General features: G+C 36.3%; 4 protein-coding genes across 6 annotated transcripts; all 4 read left to right on the top strand.

Annotated features, from left to right (window-relative positions):
- The first annotated feature begins 418 nt into the window (after window positions 1-418).
- On the top strand, window positions 419-7217 carry LOC137745379 (uncharacterized). The gene is made up of 5 exons (XM_068485327.1): window positions 419-632; window positions 1340-1657; window positions 1742-1916; window positions 6828-7005; window positions 7107-7217. Exons 2-5 carry the CDS (start codon window positions 1360-1362, stop codon window positions 7215-7217), a joined length of 762 nt encoding a protein of 253 aa, XP_068341428.1. The 5' UTR covers window positions 419-632; window positions 1340-1359.
- On the top strand, window positions 7210-8497 carry LOC137746151 (uncharacterized). The gene is made up of 3 exons (XM_068486233.1): window positions 7210-7610; window positions 7836-8105; window positions 8219-8497. The coding sequence occupies exons 1-3, from the start codon at window positions 7485-7487 to the stop codon at window positions 8315-8317; spliced, it is 495 nt and encodes a 164-aa protein (XP_068342334.1). The 5' UTR covers window positions 7210-7484; the 3' UTR covers window positions 8318-8497.
- Window positions 8498-9753: 1256 nt separating this feature from the next.
- On the top strand, window positions 9754-10391 carry LOC137745377 (uncharacterized). Its single transcript, XM_068485325.1, has 3 exons — window positions 9754-9834; window positions 9911-10180; window positions 10293-10391. Exons 1-3 carry the CDS (start codon window positions 9754-9756, stop codon window positions 10389-10391), a joined length of 450 nt encoding a protein of 149 aa, XP_068341426.1.
- Window positions 10392-11281: 890 nt separating this feature from the next.
- On the top strand, window positions 11282-17196 carry LOC137745426 (uncharacterized). 3 transcript variants are annotated; one of them, XM_068485390.1, is made up of 8 exons: window positions 11282-12936; window positions 13504-13827; window positions 13912-14086; window positions 14996-15173; window positions 15275-15358; window positions 15684-15791; window positions 16020-16289; window positions 16402-17195. In XM_068485390.1, exons 2-8 carry the CDS (start codon window positions 13524-13526, stop codon window positions 16498-16500), a joined length of 1218 nt encoding a protein of 405 aa, XP_068341491.1. In that variant the 5' UTR covers window positions 11282-12936; window positions 13504-13523; the 3' UTR covers window positions 16501-17195. The 3 variants fall into 3 exon arrangements, with proteins under 3 accessions (XP_068341491.1, XP_068341492.1, XP_068341490.1); XM_068485391.1 differs by having other exon boundaries at window positions 11282-13827; window positions 13915-14086; window positions 16402-17196; XM_068485389.1 differs by having other exon boundaries at window positions 11282-13827.
- The last annotated feature ends 3 nt before the right edge of the window (window positions 17197-17199 follow it).

Genomic DNA, 17199 nt, shown 5'->3' with positions numbered 1-17199 from the left:
TTTAAAATTAGGATCGTACCTTAGTTGTCAAGAAATTCCGATTCAAATGATTAAAAATGTTTACTTTTCCAAATTTTAATATTATGAAAATGTGAATTGGGGTCCATATGGACTTACAAACGTCAGTGGAAGTTAAACAATAAAGTAATGGGAAACAAACAATTTCACTATCAAAATGCTTCTCTTACTTACTTTTTATTTATTTTTTTTTAACTTTATAAAAGATTATGTTATTTACATATTTTTTTTTACTTTTTACATTCTTTTTAATTTTTGATTTTCAGATTGAATAAATTAAAAAAAATTAAAGAATTGAAATTAACAACTATTGTGTGAGAGACAAAAATAAATGTGTGGGTAACATTATACCTCCAGCAAGGTTTGTCACAGAACAGTACGTAGAACCCCCACCAAATTATCACCAGCAAAAGTTCAAAAGAAAACCCCATCAGCAAGTTATACTTTTGTCACAAAAAGTTGAAGAATAAAAGGTGCAAACTTCGGAATTCCATGTCTATAAAACCTCAGAAGGCAATGCACAGAGTAAAGCTACTCCAATTTGTTATCTTGATCATTTTTTAGTCTCTCAAGTTTTCGAGTTTCTATCTGCCTTTCTGAGTAGTGATTTCTGGGTAAGCTTCACTCTCTCTCTCTCTCTCTCTCTCTCTCTCTCTCTCTCTCTCTCTCTCTCTACTTATAAAATCATCCCCAATAATTATTTGATCTTCTTTATATAATAACTTTGAATGTTTTATCTGCTCTGTTCTGTGTTCATATCAATCCGAAGCTATGTATTTTACTTCTGTGTTCATATCAATCCGAAGCTATGTATTTTACTTCTGTGTTCATATCAATTCAAAGCTATGTATTTTGCTCCAAGAAAGTGATCAAGAAAATTACCCAGTTGAAGAACCCTACCATAATCAGATTTTTACTTTACTAGGCGAACCCTTTTTGTAATTTTTGTACTTGTTCAGAGAGAAATGCGAAAGAGACTCTCTCAAAAGTGGAACTCTCTGTGAACTCTCTACCACTTCATGTTTTTGGCACGAGAATTAACTATAAACTGTGAGGTGGTAGAGAGTCCATGGAGAATCAGCACTTTGGGAGAGTCTCTTTATCATTTCTCTTGTTCTGGATTCGAATGAAAGGTTTCAACTTTCTTCATTTTCTTCAGCAACCAAACAAACCAATAAGAATTAACACATCAACAGGCTGGACTTTCTTCAATAAACATGAGAAAGAATACTTGTTCTTGCATAAACATGAGTACTCTGTTTTAAATCCTCTTTTCTTTTTGATGTTCGGTTGCCCTCACTTTGATCCTTTGGTTTTATAGGCATAAGTGCTAGTTCTACAATGGCTTACGTTCCACCACACAGGCGGCACTCGAAGGAACCGGAGATGCCATTGCTCACTCCAGAGCTGCTTGCTCCTCAGTTCAAGAAAAACTTAAATGTCAAGCCATATTATAAGTCTAAAGTGGATGAAAATATAGTTTATGCACACCATTCTACACATGGATGGTATGCCATCCCTTTGGATGACGAGAACCAGTTCCCATCTTCTGTTAATCTTGAGCCCGTTACCTTGGAGTCTGATGAGCTGAATGTTGGAGGAAATCATCTAGCTTTGATGAATACTGGTCTAGATAATGGTTAGAACTTTAATAATTCTTTTTGTGCATGTATCTTATAAGTTGTTACTTGGGTTATGGATTTGTTTGGCTGATACTTGATAGAAGGCGGTGAGGTGAAATGGAACTTGCCAAGGAGCCCTTGGGAATCTATAACAGAAAATGTGCTGGAAGACTTACTTTTGGCATTTAAACACGCGAGGAATGAAATGAAGTCTGCAAAGCCCAAAGAAGCATATCCAACTTTGACTGCCAGAGTGGGGAAAGTACTCTTTCGCAGGTTAGATTTCCTCCTCATCCAATTCATTGGTTAGCTTTCCAGCCTTTTGTGCCATTCATTAACTTGATCATGTCATGCGATTATTCATTAATTTGTTCTTTTAGCTGCCTCAGGATTCTGGTTAAAGTAGAACAAAAAATAGTTATACTATGATAAAAGGTCATATTTTGGCATTTTAGCTTGGAAGATACGGTGCCAAATTTCACGGTGAAGTAGGATTATAAAATTCTGCCCTTGTTTTTAGATACTTGATACAGATATTTCGGTATTGATGCTTAATCACTGTCAATCATCTAATATTTCACATTAGTTTTGTAACAACGGAAAAGAATCTTGTACTACTCCTTAGTTGTACATGAGCAGATGAAAGACAATCCTTTGTTGAAATCTTTGTATCAGTTAACATGGAATCTATCAGAAAAAAATTTGTTTACTGAAACCTTGAAACAATGGAGGAAATCATTTTACACAAACATCCTTGTTTCATACAAGGAAAAGATTTTAAAGGAAGTTGTCTCGAAAGTTGTAGTTAATTTCGAAGAGGAGAAAGATTATACCAAGTAAAGCTATTGAGCCTATTGTTCTTTTAGTTGATTGTTTCACGCGGTTATCCTTTTTACCTTTATATTGTTCTTTTATCTGTTGGGGTGAAAAACTTAGAGTACACAACTCTAACACAAGTGTTGGAGAGACAATACAAGTAAACAAATTACTTGTATTACACAAACAAAATATTACAACACAAACTATCAAAGACACTCTTGAGAAGCAATGACACTCACTCACTTTCTAGAGACAAACTCTAGATCACTCACACTACTACAAGACTATTCTTGCTTCTCACTCTCACTTGCTTGCTTACAAGCTTGGTTTATTGTTACATAGTAACACACACACATATATACCTATTTATAGGCATGTTTGCCGACTTCACTAGCACTTTCTAGTGCATGTTAATGCACACACTGCACCGACATATGGCTTATAGCCATATAATATTACAACTTGCTAGAATTATCTAGCTTATTATGCATGCCTACCGACATGCAAATTTGAACTAGAATGGTCTAGTTCATTGCAGCTGGACAAAGCCTTCTAGAAGCTTCTACCTTCCAAGCTTGCTGCTTGTATTTGCTAGACTTTTCTAGGATCCAAACACCAACTGGGCTGGTGTTGATCTTCAACACTCCCCCTCAACACCAGCTCATTCTTTCCTCCATGTTGAGTTGACGACGAAACTTTTCAAACTTGCCGGTACTCAAACCTTTAGTGAACAAGTCCGCAACTTGTTCATCTGTATTGATTTGTCCCATCTCAATCTCTTCTTGCAAGACCTTTTCTCTAATGAAATGATAATGTACCTCCACATGTTTAGTTCTTGCATGAAAGACTAGATTTTCCGCCAAGCGAATTGCCGATTGGTTATCACAGTACAATGGTACTGGATAATCTACTGATTGATGTAGATCACTCATCAACTGTACCAGCCATGCATTCTCTTGAGCTGCCATTGCTGCTGCTCTATACTCTGCTTCTGTGGTTGACAAAGACACCGTTGGTTGTCTCTTGCTGCACCACGAAACTACTCCAGAACCAATTCTAAAGACATACCCAGTGGTCGATCTCCTGGTGTCGTGATCTCCTGCAAAATCTGCATCACAATAGCCAACCAACTTACCATCTTCTCCTTTCTTGTACAAGAGACCATAGTCAATTGTACTCTTTACATATCTTAATATTCGTCGAACCGCTTCTAGATGAGGCTTCTTTGGATTTTGCATGTATCGACTCATAACGCCAACTGCATAAGAAATGTCTGGTCGAGTCAAAGTCAGATAGATCAGACTACCTACCAATTGTCGATACATTGTTGCATCTTCCAAGTCTCTGCCTTCATGTGCACACATCTTGGCATTAGGTTCCACCGGTGTTGAGATTGGCTTGCATTCAAGCATCCCAAACTTCTGCAACAAGTCTTTTGCATACTTTTGTTGACACAGAAATATGCCTTCTTGTGTGCGATCAACCTCTAATCCAAGAAAGTGCTTGAGTTGTCCAAGCTCTTTCATCTTGAACCGAACTGACAAATTTTCCTTTGTTTGACAAATTTCAACCTCATCATCGCCAGTGATGATTAGGTCATCCACGTACACCACCACGATAGCTAACTTTCCTCCATTAGCTTTAATAAATAAGCTGGAATCTGCATGCGCCACTGAGTAACCACTTTGCGTTAGAAATTCTGCAATTTTACCGTACCACGCCCTTGGTGCTTGTTTTAGACCGTAGAGTGCTTTCCTCAACTTGCACACGTACTCGGGATGAACTTTACTTTCAAAGCCCATTGGCTGCATCATGTAGATCTCCCGATCTAACTCTCCATGCAAGAAAGCATTCTTCACATCCATTTGGTATAGATTCCAATTTTTGTTAGCTGCAAGTGCAAGTAGGACTCGTACGGTTGTAAGCTTTGCTACTGGACTAAACGTTTCATCATAGTCTAGTCCATATTGCTGAGAGAAGCCTCGAGCCACCAACCGAGCCTTGTACCTTTCAACTGAACCATCAGGACGACGCTTTATCTTGTACACCCATTTGCAGGATATGGGTTTCACATCCCTTGGCTTTGGCACCAAATCCCAAGTCTGATTCTGCTTAAGCGCAGTGATTTCTTCTTCCATAGCTCTTATCCATTCAGAACTCTGTGATGCTTCTTCAAACACCTCAGGTTCTTTTGGTGCTCCATCAGTTATGGCAGCATTGGCATATTTAGGATTTGGCTTTCGTACTCTTGTTGACCTTCTTAGTTGTGCTTGTGGAGTTGATACTTCCACTTCACTAGGTTTAACTTCTTGTGGTTGTTGGTACGCACCTGTTTGCCAAGGACTCTTAGGTACTTCTTGCTCGACATCGTCTCCAGCAAGCAAGTCTTCAGGCTCATCTGGACTTGATTGGATTTGGGCAGCTTGGTCTCCCAGTTTCCCTTGCAATGTATCTTCTAAATCTTTTGGGTCGGGCAACGCCTCATTTTCTGAGCACCAACAAGATGATGCTTCTGCATCCCATTCTTCCTCCAGGGCTAGAGACGCAATGACGTCCCAATCATCTTCACTTTTCTTCTCTAAGTTGGCGACGTTACTTTCTGCAGGCCTTTTGAACCAGCAATCCTTCGCCATGTGACCATTCTTTCCACAATTGTAACACTTGCCCTCAAATCTTTTATTATTCTGGGACTGACCACGGTTGCCGTGATACTTCGGAGCTCCCCCTGGCCGAGAACTCCCTCCTCCTTGATGACCTTTTTCCTTGTCACCATTTCTTTTAGATCCACCACCAGCACGCTGCTTAAAGCTGCCTTTACTTTTGGTGTAGAGCGCTTCCTCCTCACCCTTTAACGAGACCCCTCCCATTTGCTTTGCCAAAGCTTCTTGATCGGCAAGCAAATTCTCGAACTCAACAAGTGATGGTTGGGTCGGCCATCCTTGTACAGCGGCAACGAAGCCTCGATATTCGGGTCTTAATCCATGGATAATTATTCTTTTTATCCTGGATTCTACAATGGCAGCACTAGGATCTAATTCAGAAATTTCACGGCAAATAGACTTTACCTTGTGGAAATAATGCGCAATCGTCATGGCCCTTTGGGCCACTGATAACAACTCGTTCTCGAGAAGCTGCAGTCTTGTATCGTTCCTCTTTGAAAAGAGTGTGGCGAAGGTGTCCCATGCTTCTTTTGGTGTCTTGGCCTTCCGTATGTGCTCTAACATGTCATCTTCAACTATGGTTTTTAAGGCAAACATGGCCTTACCTGCCTTGATCTTCCACTTCCTCAAAGCGCCGCTGGTGTCTTCTTCTGGCTGCGTAACTTCATTACCGCCAACGACATCCCAAAGATCTTGGCCTTGTAGGTAAGACTCCATACACGTCGCCCACGTGTTGTAATTTTTGTTGTTCAACTTCTTGATTGCTCCAACAACTTGAAGATCTCCCATCGTGACGGCAGAGCTTCGATAAGCCGAACAAGATTAACGAATAATCTTGCGAAGTACTAAACTTCTCACGATTCTCAAAAGCTTTAATAGAGACGGTCCCTAATCGTACCGCTCTGATACCAATTGTTCGGGTGAAAAACTTAGAGTACACAACTCTAACACAAGTGTTGGAGAGACAATACAAGTAAACATATTACTTGTATTACACAAACAAAATATTACAACACAAACTATCAAAGACACTCTTGAGAAGCAATGACACTCACTCACTTTCTAGAGACAAACTCTAGATCACTCACACTACTACAAGACTATTCTTGCTTCTCACTCTCACTTGCTTGCTTACAAGCTTGGTTTATTGTTACATAGTAACACACACACATATATACCTATTTATAGGCATGTTTGCCGACTTCACTAGCACTTTCTAGTGCATGTTAATGCACACACTGCACCGACATATGGCTTATAGCCATATAATATTACAACTTGCTAGAATTATCTAGCTTATTATGCATGCCTACCGACATGCAAATTTGAACTAGAATGGTCTAGTTCATTGCAGCTGGACAAAGCCTTCTAGAAGCTTCTACCTTCCAAGCTTGCTGCTTGTATTTGCTAGACTTTTCTAGGATCCAAACACCAACTGGGCTGGTGTTGATCTTCAACATTATCTGCCTCATATGACTGGTTGAAGTAGAACAAAATAATAATTATACTACGGTAAAAGGTTAATTTGGCATTTTAGTTTAGAAGGTAGGATGCCAACAGTGAAGGACTCTAAAACTCTGCCCTTGTTTTTCGATACTTGATACAATATTATTTTGGTATCGATGCTTAATTACTGTCAATAATCATTTTTCATATAATTTGTACACGGACAGAAGTATACCATTTTTTGTTGAAATCTTTGAATCAGGAGCCCTTCAGTTAACATGGAATCCATTAGAAAAAATTTGTGTGCTGAAATCCCGAGACAATGGAGGCAATTATTTTACACAAACACTCCTGTTTCATATAAGGAAAAGATTGTGAACGAAGTTGTCCCGAAAATTGGAGTTGATTTCGAAGAGGAGGAAGATATATACGATGTACAGGTATTTCTTTTACACACGTCAACTTACTGAGTTCTGAGCTCATGTTTTCCAGAATTCTGACTGTAGCTATTGAATTGCTCATTTATTTTCTTCTTGTATAGTTGTCCGATTCTATGAGTCCAGATTCAACTCTCTTCTGCAGATGTCGGGTAATGAAAGAACATGGAAAGCTACAACTCTGTGAGGCAAGTTTTCCAATTCATGCCAACTAAATTTGATGAAATCATATATGTTGCATCAATATCACAATTGAGTTGCCATAATATTGATTAGATAACTTAGATATAATATTATGCAGCAAAAATATGGGTATTGTATAATAAAACTCAATGTTCAACCACTGAATGTGATTAAGTTCTCCAATTTTTTGTATAATTTGTGAGGAGCCTTTCCAGATCATTAATATTTTCCGGACTCTTCCCTCTCTTAATTTTTCCTGTTGCTTGGCTTAGGGTTTGTATCCTGAGATTTACATCGAAATGTCAACTTTCTTTCAGATCAAGTTGAAACCAGTGCGTAACATGGTCAAGGACATTTCATGCACTACTAAGAATCTGGACCTGAGACTAATTCTGTGCATGAAGAAAGTCGTAACTGATCTGACAGTAAGCTGCTTCACCCAGTCCTTTATAAATTTACATTTCTATTCCTTGTTTCAGCAAAGATATTAATTTTGACCTATATTTATCTTCAAGCCACAATCAAAACAAAGAATATAACGTTTTCAAGAAATGTAACGGGACGATGTGGGTTAACCATACTGGATCCCTGGCTGAACTTATGCTTCTTGGAATGAAGTTTCGTGATCATATTAATTGTTACTATTTCAGAATGATGAGATGCAAAGCATCACGGATCTGATTAATTCTGCGATTCTAGATCCAGACTTGAAGGGTGGATTGAGGTGGCCCCCGGGGAAGGAGTCTTCTGGAGATAAATACAGAGTTGTTAGGTTTACGCACGTAATAGTTAATACGTATAGAAACTCATCACTGAGACTGAAAGTAAAACACTATGATCGATTTGATTTGAGAACCTTAACTGGGGAAGCTTCTTGGGGGATAAGTCTGATGCTGGAAAACGTCGTGTCAAAGTTACAGGTAAACGCTGCCTTTTCTCTCGGACAATTTTTTTTAGTTCATGTGCTGAAATAAAAGATTTGTTTGAGAAAGTTTGTCAGTGCGCTGAAATCTCCTGTTCTTTCAATTGCCAGGAAGAGAATGTCGAAGCCAGCACAATTTCTGAGATACTCAAGGAAGATATGCAGTTGATATGGGATAACTTCTTGAGCTGTGAACGTTTTCTATCATGAAATTGCATGTTGTAAATCAGTGATCACTGTCTGTGCGACGTGTGTATATCTGTCTACATCCTTAGTTTTATGTTCAACTTTCGGCATCGTGTGATTAATAATTAGTAACTGTTTTAGCATTTCTTGCAATTCTGTTTGTATCTGGCATCGTTGATGGTTAATTAAAATTTTAAGATTTTACATTTCGACGACTTCATTGCCAGTAAATGCTTCGGCTCACGTGCTTTCTTACAACCAAGATGGTTAATGAAATTTTTGAAGTTTCTTTTTGCCTTGCGTCCCACACCACAAGCGGCAGTTAAGGGAAAAGGAGTTTTGATACATGATTATGCAAACACATTGATAATAGGTGGAGTATATATACTCTCGAGGTTCTATAGTAACTTCTACTAATCTAATGCAAGGTCTTTTAACTTTCTGATGGTGGACAACGTTCAACATCACACGTTAAAAATCCAAATGTCTATACATTAATTGTCCTTTGGTTTTTTAACTTTTTTATGGAGAAGATGAAGGATTTTTACTTCGTATTGATTTGTTGTCAGAGAAGAAGGGTTTTCTTTAATAATGAATACCCATTTTTTAATTGGCTTTTCATTCACGTGTCACAAATTTTGTGGGGCTGCCACGTTCATACAAGCAGATAACGGAGAAACAAATATAACTTGATACATATGTATGATATTTGTACGAAATCATGAGTCGCCTTATAAAATTGAAAAAAATTGAAAAATGTACGAATTTGAAATTGGACGAAGGAGACAAAATATAAAATGAGTTGGATAATAAATGAGTGAGATCATTTGCATCCCAAATTTCTGGCCCAATGAACTCCAAAAATGGCTTTTGAGTTGTAAAATGAGCATTTCAAGATATTTTTCAACTCTCATTGGAGATGCTTTAAGATTAAATAGAAATAGAATCTCAATTGCATAAAGGTAATTTAGTCTTTATTAAAGCCCTCCAGCAAGGGTCATTTAGTACTACAGTCTGATAATATTTTTCTTCACTAGTAAGTGTAAGTGAAATGTCTTAGGTTCGACTCTCACCAAAGGCGAATTTGAACCACATTATTATAGCAAACTCATTGCGAGGCTTAGCCCACTCCATCACCTTAAGTGTAGATAATATTGTTTGAACCATATTATTATAGCAAGCTCATTGTGAGGCTTAATTTTCCAATTGAAAAGTTTAGGGGGAAATCAAAAGTTTAGTAAAAGTTTAGGGGGAAAATCGGTAAATCTCTCTCCTTTGTTCCTTGTCCTTGTATGGTTGTCAGACTCTAGACGACCAAAATCGATCATCACTTGCAAGTGCAGTGTAGCAAAAGAACATGGAAAGCTACAACTCTACAAGTCAAGTTTTTAAGTTCATACCATGTGAACTTACATCAAATGGCCATTTTCTTTTAGATGGAGCTGGATCAACTGCGTAACATGGTCACGAACATATCATGCCTTAATAAGAATTTGGACCTCAGACTCATGCTATGCACGAAGATCGTAACAGCTTTCGCTGTAAGTTGCTATACCTGGAACGCTATTGAGAATTTTTATTTTATTCTCCGTTGATTAAAATTTTTGGTGTGTCCAGGATGATGAGATGCAAAGCATTAGGGATGTAATTAGTTTGGCGATTCAGGATTCAAATGTGAAGGGAGGCTTGAGATGGCCCCTAGGGAAGGCGTTTTCTGGAGGCCGGTATAAGGTAGTTGTAATTTGGCATACAATTACCACTACTTATGAAAATCCATCTCTAAAACTGAAGTTAAGGCATGCAAATCGCTTCGATTTTACCACCTCAGCTGGTGAGACTGGTTGGGAGGTCAGGCTGTTTCTGCAAATGCTCATTTCAAAGTTACAGGTAAGTCTTGTAGTTTTCTCTCCCAATCAAACATCTTTATGTAATGTACCAAGAAAGATCTATCATGTGTTAATGGTAACATAACGTCGATCTTATTCTTTCGATTTTTCAGGAAGAGAATGTTGAAGTCGGCTTGATTTCTGATATGCTGCAGGAAAATATGAAGTTGATATGGGACGACTTCTTATGCTGCGAACCTTTTCCAACATGAAATGGAACTGCATGTCGTAGGCTTCTCTATTGGAACAATGACTCACTACATAATTTGTGTTCAGTGTACATTTTTTTTTTGGAGTGATTCTTAAGTGCTTGTGGGAGTGATTTGCTTTGCTCAATATTTAGGATTTTGTCATTACACTGTGGGATGATGGTTATGAATTTATGATATCAAAATGTCAAATTTTATTTAAGGAAAATTAGAATACCCTACATCTTTTCTATAGTTGTTAGATTAAACATTTATCCCTTTTAAAGATTTGATTAAGGCGCTTTGATCAATTGCCACCTTAATAGTTTTCTATTTATTTAATTTTCATGTCATTAATTTAAATGCATTTATATACAGGCATAAGGTAGCTTAGCAACTAATTACCTATAATATAGGAATTTAATTTCGTCAATCCCCTTCTACGCATTAAATGACATTTTTTAATAAAATAAAATAAAATAAAAAATTAATTAACTAATTCCTCATTACCTTGTTATCAGTGTTTAAAAAAAAAAATTCTCTTTCTATTAAAAATTTCTCAATAAAAAGTCTTCAATACATATATTTTCCCGTATAGATATATAAAAAATATACTTAAAACTTATGGTACATTTAATAACAAAAGTATCGACTTTTGGTACGTTTAAATTTCAAATGTATCGAGAAACCAAATGTGCCAAAAATTCAAATGTACCATAAAACCAAATGTACCCATTGTTATGTAACCCCTTTGGTACGTTTAGATTTCAAATGTATAGAGAAACCAAATGTAACAAAATTTCAAATGTACCATAAAACCAAATGTGCCCATTGTCAGGTAATCCTTTTGGTACGTTTAGATTCCAAATGTACCAAAAGACCACATGAACAAAAAATCACAAATGTACCACAAAACCAAATGTCTCTATCAGATAACCCTTTTGGTACTTTTACATTCCAAATGTACCGACAAATACAAAAAATCAAATCCACTATAAAACTAAACGTGTCCATATTATAGGTAACTAGACGTAGCTATATAATCAAACAAATCTTTATTATGTGTTGGGTCTTCTAGATAATAAAATCTGACAAATTTTTTTATAAATATTCTACTATATTCACAAAAAAAAAAAAGTAAAATTATAACAAACAATAAAAAAAAATGCATAGAGATGGATAATAAATGCATAAATATAGGGATAAGAGGGAAAAAAAAAACAAAAAGGAATGTCTAGGAAAAGTAGTGAAAAACTGAAATTAATAACCAAAATTTTGGGAAAATGTTTGATCAAATTTTCAAAAGAAGTGTATGTTTAGTCTAAAAAATTAAAAAATGAGGCGCCTATATCAAAACGCCCATTTTATTTATGTATTACAAAGAAAGTTGAGGTTTTACCCTAAAGTTAATTAACAGCATGCGGGAAAACACGATTTCTTATAAGCTTATGCAAGGTTGCTTAACCTTCTAATGGAAGACAACAACTTGCATTACAGTGTATTGTAAGAAAAGATGTAACTACTAGATACTCAGATTTCTACTCACATGTGAACTGAATAATAATCCAAATGTTTAATTTAAACAATTAATTAAACCATTATCCCTTACATTTTAGGTCTTGAGTTGATTTTTTTTTTAACCTTGACGGTACAAGAAAATTTTATTGATATGAAAAATAAAAGTTGTACTTGATCAGGGACAAAAAAACTTGACCTCTCCATGAATCTTGACGAAAATGAATACAAAAAAAAAGATGGGTTATGAAGGACCAGAACCCCTCTGAAACGAAACTTAAAAACACTGCAACAAAGCAACAATCTAAAAACTGAATCACAAAAAGATTACCTTGAGTTAAATTCTTTTCTCTAATAGTATCTCTTGTATTAAAAAGATTATAACATTATTTTTTCTGCATTTTAAAATTAGTATAGTAACTCAGTTGCCAAAAATTTCCGATTCAAATGATTAAAGATGTTTATTTTCCAAATTTTAATATATGAAAACGTGACTTGAGGACCATATGGACCTACAAACGTCAGTGGAGGTTAAACAATAAAGTAATGGGAAACAAACAATTTTACCATCAAAAAGCTTCTTTTTCACTTTTTTTACTTTATAAAAAGTGTGGTGCTATTTACTATCAGAAAGCTTCTTTTTCTTCAATTGTTTTAGCCTTCTTTAATTCTCACATTCTTTTTAATTTTCGATTGTTAAACTGAATAAATTAGAAAAAAAAATAAAAAAATTAAAGAGTTGAAGTTAACAACGAGCCTGAGGTAAAAATAAAATGTGAATAACATTACCCCTCCACCAAAGTTTGTCACATAACAGTATGTAGAACCCCCACCAAGTTATCACTAGGAAAAGTAAAAAAGAAAACCCCATCAGCAAGTTTAACTTTTGTCACAAAACGTTGAAGAAGAAAAGGTCCAAACTTTCGAATTCCATGTCTACAAAATCTCACAAGGCAATGCACAGAGTAAAGCTACTCCAATTTGTTATCTTAATCATTTTTTGGTCTCTCAAGCTTTCAAGTTTTTATCTGCCTCTCTGGGTAGTGATTTCTGGGTAAGCTTCTCTCTCTCTCTCTCTCTCTCTCTCTCTCTATTTATAAAATCCTCCCCATTAATTATTTGATCTTCTTTATATAGTAACTTTGAATGTTTTATCTTCGCTGTTCTGTGTTCATATCAATTCGAAGCTATGTATTTTGCTACACGAAAGTGATCAAAATAATTACCCAGTTGAAGAACCCTACCATAATCAGAGTCTCACTTTACTAGGTGAACCCTTTTTGTAATTGTTCCGAGAGAAATGTTAAATAGACTCTCTTAAAAGTGGGACTTTCCGTGGACTGTCTGCCACTTCATGTTTTTGGCATGAGATTAATTATAAACTGAGGTGGCAGAGTGTTTATGGAGAGTCAAGAGTCAGCACTTGGAGAGAGCTTTTCTCTTGTTCCGAATTCGAACGAAAGATTTCAACTTTCTTCATTTTCCTCAGAAACCAAACAAACCAATAAGAATTAACACTTCAACAGGCTGGACTTTCTTCAATAAACATGAGTATTCTGTTTTAAATCCTCTTTTCTTTTTTATTTTCGGTTGCCCTCACTTTGATCCTTTGTTTTTATAGGCATAAGTGCTAGTTCTACAATGGCTTACGTTCCACCACACAGGCGGCACTTGAAGGAATCGGAGAGGCCGTTGCCAACTCCAGAGCTGCTTGCTCCTCAATTCAAGAAAAACTTAAATGACAAGCAATATATTAAGTCTAATGTGGATTGGAGTGGAAAAATAGTTTATGCAGCCAATTCTACTCATAGATGGTGCGCCATCCCTTTGGATGACGAGAACCAGTTTCCATCTTTTGTTAATCTTGAGCCCGTTGCCTTGGAGTCTGCTGAGCAGATAATTGGAAAAAATCGTGTAGCTCTGATCAATACTAGTCTAAATAATGGTTAGAACTTCAATATTTCTTTTAGTGCGTTTATCTTATAAGTTTTTACTTGGGTTATGGATTTGTTTGGCTGATACTGGACAGAAGGCAGTGAGGTGAAATGGAATTTGCCAAGGAGCCCTTGGGAATCTATAACAGAAAATGTGCTGGAAGACTTGCTTTCTGCATTTAAAGACATGAGGAATGAAATCAAGTCTGCAAAGTGCAAAGAAGTATATCCAACTTTGGTTGCCAAGGTGGGGAAAGTACTCTTTCGCAGGTTAGATTTCCTCCTTACCTAATCCATTGGTTAGCTTTCGAGCCTTTTGTGCCATTCATTAATTTGATTGTGTCATGCGAATATTCATCAATTTTTTCTTTTAGCTGCCTCAGAATACTGGTTAAAGTAGAAGAAAAGAATAATCTATAGTATATACTATGATAAAAGGTCATATTTTGGCATTTTAGCTTAGAAGATACGGTGCCAAGTTGGACGGTGAAGTAGGATTATAAAATTCTGCCCTTGTTTTTCAATACTTGATACAGTTATATTTCGGTATTGATGCTTAATCACTGTCAATCATCTCATATTTTGCATTAGTTATGTAACAACGGAAAATAATGTTGTACTAGTCCTTTGTTGTACATGAGCAGATGAAAGACACTTTTTTGTTTAAATCTTTGTAACAGGAGCCCTTCAGTTAACATGGAATATATCAGAAAAAAATTTGTCTACTGAAAACTTGAAACAATGGAGGAAATCATTTTACACAAACATCCCTGTTTCATATAAGGAAAGGATTGTAAAGGAAGTTGTCCCGAAAGTTGGAGTTGATTTCAAAGAGGAGAAAGATATATGGCTGTTGTGCCATTCATTTAGTTGATTGTTTCATGCGATTATCCTTTTTACCTTTATGTTTTTCTTTTATCCGCCTCAGAATACTGGTTGAAGTAGAACAAAATAATAATCTATGCTATGATAAAAGTTTACATTTGGCATTTTTTAGCTTAGAAGGTAGGATGCCAAGTTGAACAGTGAAGCAGGATTCTAAAACTCTGCTCTTGTTTTTCGATACTTGATACAATATTATTTTGGTATGGATGCTTAAGTACTGTCAATCATCTCATATTTCATATAATTTGTACACGAATAGATGTATAACAATTTTTGTTGAAATCTTTGAATCAGGAGCCCTTCAGTTAACATGGAATCCATTAGAAAAAATTTGTGTACTGAAATCCCGAAACAATGGAGGCAATTATTTTACACAAACACTCCTGTTTCATATAAGGAAAAGATTGTGAACGAAGTTGTCCCGAAAATTGGAGTTGATTTCGAAGATGAAGAAGATGTATACGAAGTACAGGTATTTCTGTTAGACACGTCAACTTACTGAGTTCTGAGTTCATGTTTTCCACAATTCTGACTGTAGCTATTGAATTGCTCATTTATTTTCTTCTTGTATAGTTGTTTGATTCTACGAAGCCAGATTTACCTTTCTCCTGCAAATGTCGGGTAATGGAAGAACATGGAAAGCTGCAACCCTACAAGGCAAGTTTTCCAATTCATTCTAACTAAATTTGATGAAACCATATATGTTGCATCAATATCACGATTGAGTTGCCACGATATCGATTAGATAATTGAGATGTAACATATTATGCTGGAAAATATGAGTGTTGTATAAGAAAACTAAATGTTCAACTGCTGAATGCGATTAAGCTCTCCAATTTTTGGAATAATTTATGAGGAGCCTTTCCAGATCATTAATATCCTGAGACTTACATCGAAATGTCAACTTCCTTAATTTTCCCTGTTATTTGGCGTAAGGTTTGTATCCTGAGAATCGGCTGAGATTTACATCGAAATGTTTCAGATCAAATTGAGTCCAGTGCGTAACATGGTTATGGACATTTCATGCACTACTAAGAATCTGGACCTGAGGTTAATGCTATGCACGAAGAAACTCGTAACTGATCTGACTGTAAGCTGCTTCACCCAGTCCTTTAGAAATTTACGTTTCTATTCCTTTTTTCAGCAAAGATATTAATTATGACCTATATTTATCTTCAAGCCACAATCAAAACAAAGAATAGAACCTTTTGTAGATATATAACGGGACCGTCATGTGGGTTAACCATACTGGATCCCTGGCTGAACTTATGCTTCTTGGAATGAAGGTTCGTGATCATATCAACTGTTGCTATTTCAGGATGATGAGATGCAAAGCATTACGGATCTGATTAATTCTGCAATTCTAGATCCAAATGTGAAGGGTGGATTGAGATGGCCCCTGGGGAAGGAGTCTTCTGGAGATAGATACAAAGTTGATAGGGTTTGGCATGTAATAGCTAATACGTATAGAAATTCATCACTGACTCTGAAAGTGAAACACGCTGATCGATTTGATTTTGGAACCTTAACTGGAGAAGCTTCTTGGTGGACAAGTCTGGGGCTGGAAAACGTCTTGTCAAAGTTACAGGTAAACGCTGCCTTTTCTCTGGGACAATTTCTTTTAGTTCATGTGCTGAAATAAAAGATTTGTTTGAGAAGGTTTACCATATGCTGAAATCTCCTTTTCTTTCAATTTTCAGGAAGAGAATGTCGAAGCCAGCACAATTTCTGAGATACTCAAGGAAGATATGCAGTTGATATGGGAAAACTTCTTGAGCTGTGAACCTTTTCTAACATGAAATTGCATGTTGATCAGTGATCATTGTCTATGACTCTATGCGACGTGTATATATCTGTCTGCATTATGAATTTTAAGTTCGACTTTCGGCATCGTTTGATGAATAATTAGTAACTGATTTAATATTTCTAGCAATTCTGTTTGTATCTGGCATTGTTGATGGTTAAATAATGGGAAATTGCCAAAAATGACCCGTTTTCTTACAACCAAGATGTTTATTGAAATTTTTGCATCCCATCCCACAAGCAGCACTTAAAAGAAAGAGGAGAATTTGTGCCGCTTGTGGGGTGGGGCGTACGCCATTTTATCCCTAGTAATAAAATATTAGAGTTCAGAGACTAAAGAAACTAATATGAGAGTTCAGGGATTAATTAAACTAGGGGTAAAGTTTAGGGACCATTCTAATTTTTTGAAATGTCCTTGAGGGGTTTCCGTAGGAGAAAAACCGTAAAACTTACCTACATATGGAATGCCACGGCCACATTACATTCTAAACCAATCACATACCTTCCCCATTTGCTTGTTATAGAGTCTCTCTAGTGAAACTTACATGAATGGATGACTACTTTTTATTTTAGATGGAGCTGAATCAACTCTGTAACATGGTCATGAACATATCATGCCGGTACAACGTTGTTGGAATTTGGCATACAAGCACGTACCACTACTCATGAAAATTCATCTCTAAAACTGAAGTTAA

Source organism: Pyrus communis, chromosome 9, assembly GCF_963583255.1.
Source record: "Pyrus communis chromosome 9, drPyrComm1.1, whole genome shotgun sequence".
Taxonomy (NCBI): domain Eukaryota; kingdom Viridiplantae; phylum Streptophyta; class Magnoliopsida; order Rosales; family Rosaceae; genus Pyrus; species Pyrus communis.
Note: the sequence above shows the minus strand (reverse complement) of the source record. Positions and strands in the feature narration are given on the sequence as shown.